General features: G+C 42.8%; 1 protein-coding gene across 1 annotated transcript in view; it reads right to left on the bottom strand.

Annotated features, from left to right (window-relative positions):
• The window catches only part of FBXL13 (F-box and leucine-rich repeat protein 13), a 138,315-nt gene extending 136,189 nt beyond the window's left edge, over positions 1-2,126 (bottom strand). The window contains exons 1-2 of the mRNA XM_006774947.2: positions 2,068-2,126; positions 1,497-1,597 (exon numbers count right to left, since the gene is read on the bottom strand). Of these exons, the coding sequence (XP_006775010.1) occupies positions 1,497-1,597; positions 2,068-2,111 (145 nt within the window). The 5' untranslated portion in view covers positions 2,112-2,126. The remainder of the gene's footprint in view (positions 1-1,496; positions 1,598-2,067) is intronic.
• Positions 2,127-6,134: the final 4,008 nt, after the last annotated feature.

The following is a 6,134-nucleotide window of genomic DNA, read 5'->3' as shown; positions in this document are numbered from 1 at the left end:
GTAACTTAGGTGTCTGTTGGAATTCCATGCATTTTTTTAAATTCTCTATAGGCTATTTTTCTCTATAGGTGGGGGCAGGACTACCCTGGATGACTGCGCACTGGAGGCTCGTGCTGACAGGCGGCTTCTGGGGCTTCTGGGGCGGCAAGGCGGGGGCGGGCCTGGATGGTGGCGCACTGGAGGCTCACACTGTCCCGCCTCCTCTGCTTGGCCTACGTATGCAAATTAACCACCATCTTTGTTGGCGGTTAATTTGCATATCATGCTGATTAGCCAATGGGAGGCATAGCGAAGGTATGGTCAATTACCATGTTTGTCTATTAGGATGGTTCTCAAGCTTTTCTTCAAGTGACATTATACCCAAAGCAGAATTATTCTAGTGAGTCAGGGGTGAGGATGGGGGATCAACCCCTCAGCCCCTGGGGTTGCCCCAAACATCTCCAGGAACTTGGTTTTCAGTTGTCTGCACTCACAGTAGATTAGAGGTCTGTGTTTGATAAAGTCAAGTCATTAAGACCCCCCACACACACCATGATGCAGAGCAATAAGAATCAGATATATTGGTTCTTCCCAGTATATCGGTGCTTCGGAATCACCTCGGGCTTGGCAGAAATATTTCACCCCTCTATTTCTGTCCCTCTGTTGCCGACCAGTGATTAGGATCAATGATTGGTGTTACTCTCTACCCAGTCTTCCAAATGATGCTTCAAATTCTTCCTGGCTCTTGCCACCCACCTTGACGGTGGCTTTCATTTCTCTTATCAATGCTCAACTTCCCCAGCCACCCCCCAACCCTGCCTGTGCTTAATGAGACATCAGCCTGGGGTCTGCAGGTCAAACACGTGGTCCCGCACACATCTAATGTGTCAGTATTTCTCTCCCCACATGCCTTCTGCTATTTTAGCTTCTTTTAGACGCACAGTCTTTGTTCTAAAAGCGTCCATGTCCTGAATTACTTCCCTGCCCTCTTTACAGGATCAAAAACAGCTGTTGGAGCTGGTTGTTCCTTCCATTAATAATTGGCCTGGCTTTTAACTTAGACCTCATGGGCCATGTCTTTATGAGCATAATTCCTGAGCAGATGGCAGGGAGAAGGAAGGGGGGTGGAACACAGAAAGAAGCAGATTAGGAAGGAAAGAAAATATCCTCCTTTAAAGCATCTCACCCCACTATTTTCATCATCATAAAAATGCAAGAGCGGAGGGGAAAGAGAAGGGGCAAAGGGGAAATTAAATATAAAGGTTTTATCAGAAAGAGGGAGAATAAATGCCTGTCTCAATGCTTCGTGGAAATTTGGGGTTGGGGGAGATGTTACTATGAGTGTGGCTGTGTCTATGTGTATGTGTCTCAGTGTGTGTGTGTGTGTGTTGCCCCATCACTTTTGGGAGTGCCCCCAATTGCAAAATCAGTCTGCTCTCACACCACTTGTAAAATCGAAATTGTATTTGAAAATTTCCATCAAAACTTAAAAAATATATTTTAGAATGCTTGATTACTAATCCTTACCAGCTGATCGTCCAATCCAAAAAGTTGTTCCAAGTAAGTTTCAGATAATCTCCGAACCTTGGGTTTCATTGATGGGTCAATGCACATATCCCTTTAATAATAAAACACAGTCAGAAATTAATTTCATTTTATAGTAGTTAGTTCCATAATTCAATCTTTGGCTATTGGGGTCGAGTGTACGGGACCGGGAGGAAGAGACAGGTCCCTGGCAAGAAGCAGAGCAGAACCACCAGGAGGGCTTTTTCAAACTACCTCCCCCACCCCCTCAAGATTTTGCGGCGTCCCCAGGAAGGCATGCCTCCCTTTCCGAGTGTCCAACCTGAAATAAACTGCCCGAGAGAGAGCACATAGCACTGATGAAAACACTATTTTTCAAGGTGAGAACCAGTGGGGCAACTTGTTCCTTTCCAAGTCCTTACGGACTTAAAAGCATGTGGAGGGATTCTTGAACCGTCTTGAGATTGGAAGCATTCATTAGCAAGACCTTTTTGGATACTCTGCAATGAAGCATTTATTTTACCTTCAAAATACCTCCCTACCACAAATCAAAGCAAGACTCACCAGAGAAGACTTTCGAGGCCATTTTTCATTATAATGATGATCATTTCCTCTAAAAACCTCAGCGGATCCTGAGGACATGTGACAAGCAGACCACACAACAGGACCTGGGGAAGGGAAATGGAATCAGGGTTCCTGGATCTGCATGTTCTCAGAGCAACAGAGAGACCCCTCACACGACTACAAAGTCCAATAATATGACGGTTGTCGTATGCATGCTTTATAGAGACCCCTCCGTATGTACTCAGTGTTAATTCTGTGCAAAGTCAAACCAAAATGCAGTTTGCCTTTACTCTCTCTTTTTTTTTTAAAATAATATTTTATTGATTTTTTACAGAGAGGAAGGGAGAGGAATAGAGAGGTAGAAACATCGATGAGAGAGAAACATCGCTCAGCTGCCTCCTGCACACCCCCTACTGGGGATGTGCTCGCAACCAAGGTACATGCCCTTGACCGGAATCGAACCCGGGACTCTTGAGTCCGCAGGCAGATGCTCTATCCACTGAGCCAAACTGGTTAGGGCGCCTTTACTCTCTTTTAAAATCTATCATAAATGACACCATAGAGTCCCTGCACAGTGTTTTGAATAGGCGAGGAGTGCTTTGTAGACAAATTGGAGACATTGTTGTGATTCCTCAGATCAGTGGTTTTCCACCCTTTTGAAGTGTGAGGAAGTCCTTTTTAAAGTAAAAGACTCCTCAGAGCCAACCACAAAAGTGATTGAGAAAATCCACCACCAATATTTACTGTGGGGTCCAGTCAGGATGGCGGCGTAGGTAAATGTGATACTCAGAAACTCCCACAGCTACATCAAAACTACAATGAAACTACAGAACAACCATCGTTCAGAACAGCCTGAAAGCTAACTGAACAGAAATCCTGAAACTAAGGAGATAAAGACGACACAACCTGACCCCAAAGAAGCAGCTTTGGTGAGATAATACAAAATTATTTTGTATTTCTCCATTTGAGACAGAGAAACAGGTTTACAGCACGCAGCCCACGGGAGTCACCTGTAATCCTCCTGAGACAGTCTCTTTGCCTTTCCCTCCACTGTCTCCAGCGGGATGGGGTGGGGGGCTTTCTTTGGCCCTTCTTCCACCTATAGCCTATTCTTGCTAGCTTTTTTCCTACTTCTCTCTCTCTCTCTCTCTCTCTCTCTCTCTCTCTCTCTCTCTTTCTCTCTCTCTCTCTCACAAAATAATTCAGGGTGATTCCAACCTAAATGTATCCTATAGTCTGAAAACTAGTCCTTCATGGAATTCGCCTTTAATGTGAATTTTTAAGGAGGTTGGAATCTGATTAATGTATAGGAGAAATTGCTTATTTTTTCACATCTCCATGCTCATAGATCAGAAAACTACATTTCCTGAAAAGCTAACTTGCAGAAGTCAATTCAAGTCTCTGGAATGCTAATAAAGGCATATAGAGCCAGCATAGTTCAAATGTTCACTTTTGCATAAGAAATCTCATGCTTCATATTTTCCCACTAGGCAAAATAAAGTAGCCTAAGGTTTTATATATTTTTGTGTGAACTGTGCTTAGCTACATGCCAATAAGAAATAGAGTTAGTAAATTAATAGCTTTTTTCTGCTTACTGAAAATAAAAATCACAAAACCATCAGCTTGGTCTTCATAAGCAGAGGTGAAACATGCAAATACTCCCACAAGATGAATGTTTGACTCTCAGAAATATTAATCAAGGCTTTATTATTGCTCATTTTCTTAGTAAAAACTTACATAATCAAGGACACACACACAAAAAAAGACCATGGCTTAATTATCCAGATTGGCTTTATCAAGCTTGTAAACTCACAAAACAATTGTGTAATCCTCAACTTTCTTTTGGCTCTGCCTCCCTAATCTCAGTCCCTAATATTTTTCAAATATTCTGAAAGCTGTCTGGGTACTGATGACAAATGTGGGTTAATCCAGGACAGTTACGTCTATTTTCCACTACTACCCATCTTTCAAGGGGCAAGATGATGCCGTGGGTAGAGTCCACTGGTTTTAAATCCTGGGTCTGCAATTTTCTAATGTGTAACCTCTGACAAGTTACTTCTCTGTCCCTCTGTTTCCTTAACTATATACGGGATAATGAAGGTACACATTCCATATAACTATGAGAATTGAATGAATAAATATATGTAAAGTACTTTGAAGAGTGTCTAGCACAAACTAAGTCCTTCATAGATAATAATGATAGCAAGCCATCATCATTACTTTTAACCATTCCACTGCTAATTACCACTACCATTAGAGGAAAAGACTTGGACAAAGAGAAAAGAAGTTGAAAACATTCCCTTGTATCATTCAAAGGTCAGTGTGATGACAGAGACTGACTTTATATCAAGACTAATGGAAAAGATTAGGACAAATGCATTTGGGGGGAAATGGTTGGGAGAGAAAACTTGATAGAACAATAGTTTAGATATAAATAACAAAATAATAACTGTCTGTTAGAGCTAGGGGTAGATACACAACGCTTAAGAGAGCAAGTCTTATCTTTGAAGCTACTCAGATAAACATAGGGAAATCTGCTAAAGGCCTAAATACAGAAAATAATTGCCCTATGAGAGTAGTGATAAAAGTGATGACCACATGCTTGTGGGTCCTTAGCAGTTGGAGAATCTTCCAGCTGGCAAGGAGAGGACTGGGGGCTTGGAGGTAGGGTCTTTCTCTGGGCAAGAGCAAAGCCTTGGGCTCAGACCAATTTGACTGGAGTAAAAGATTAATATAAGCCAGCAGCAGGCAGTGCCACACTGTGAACAAGCCAGAACCTGGGCCTGCGCCTCGTTTAGACCCAACAGGTCACTCATGGTCAAACCCCAGCAAGACCATTCCCATGGCCAAAGGTCACAGGTGGCGTGCCTCTGAGAGACACAGTTCAGTTTGTTTCCAAGATCCAACTCGGATGGCCTTGACTTTTAGAGGCTGTATTCTTGCTTCAGGACTTCATAGATGAGGCAAAGAAAGGCCCGGTGACTCACAGAGCCAGGGATTTTGAAACTACAAACCCAGGGCTCCTCCCTTACCCATACCCTGCACTCACACAATGTTGTGTGCTTGTGTATCGTCCTTCAGAAGTTGAAGGGGTTTTTTTTGTATGCTATTTATCTGGAAATATTTTATTTACATGCAAACCCAGAAACACATTCTTTTTCCCCCCCCATTAACCTTAAACTTGTATTGTTGAAAGTATTACATATGTCCCCATTTCCCCATCCCCCACCCCCATGACCCCTTCTAGCCCTACTCCGCCCCCACTCCAGGAAATTCTTTTAAATAGGTGGTGGAATAATCAACATGCAATTTGTACCTTGTTTTTTCTTTTATTAGGTGAGGATGCATTCAGAAATGCAATGCCAGAATCACACAGTTACAGAAACCCCTTTTCTTAGGAACAGGTTTATTCAAAGGCCCTTCAACCTCCCTACCCTCCCCAACACCCAAAACAAGTCAAACTGACATTTCACAACCTCTTGAAATCCCCATGTGTGGAAGAGCTGGAGTCGGCATGCTGTTTTTCTAGGGCAAAGCTTAATTTGTTTCTATGGAAGTAAGTTAAAAATTTGAAAATAAAGGGGTTGCTGTGTCTTGTCAACATTTAAATAGAGGGCATTAGATTTTTATTTTAGAAACTCTGTAATTGAAAGAATACTGAAGGTTATTGACAGAGGCCGGCTGACCTCAGCCATTCAACTTGAGGGGGCAGGTGAGGGCATGTAGTGGGGTGAGGAGAGCAAGAAAACAGATTCTGAGAGCAGCTAGATTGTGCCTGACCCAAAGGGGAGGCAGCTACCAGCTGTCTAATCCCCAGATAAGTGAATCGTTTCTGGAGAAATAATAAATCATATGCCCCACAGGTTTGCCTCTAGAACTGCATCTGTGACTTGATTGGCTGGGTTGAGAGAATTCAGTAAATACCACCGTCAGGGGAAGCCACTACCTTCTAGCCCCCAAGGTCTAGCAAAATTACCTACTATAAATAGTTCCTTCTCTTCTACATTGGCTATTGGTCCTTTGTTCGTGTATTCAGTAACTCCTGATTCTTGCATATCTGTCAAATA

This window comes from Myotis davidii, unplaced genomic scaffold, assembly GCF_000327345.1.
Source record: "Myotis davidii unplaced genomic scaffold, ASM32734v1 scaffold125, whole genome shotgun sequence".
In the NCBI taxonomy this organism is placed as follows: domain Eukaryota; kingdom Metazoa; phylum Chordata; class Mammalia; order Chiroptera; family Vespertilionidae; genus Myotis; species Myotis davidii.
This window is presented reverse-complemented; position numbering and strand designations above follow the sequence as displayed.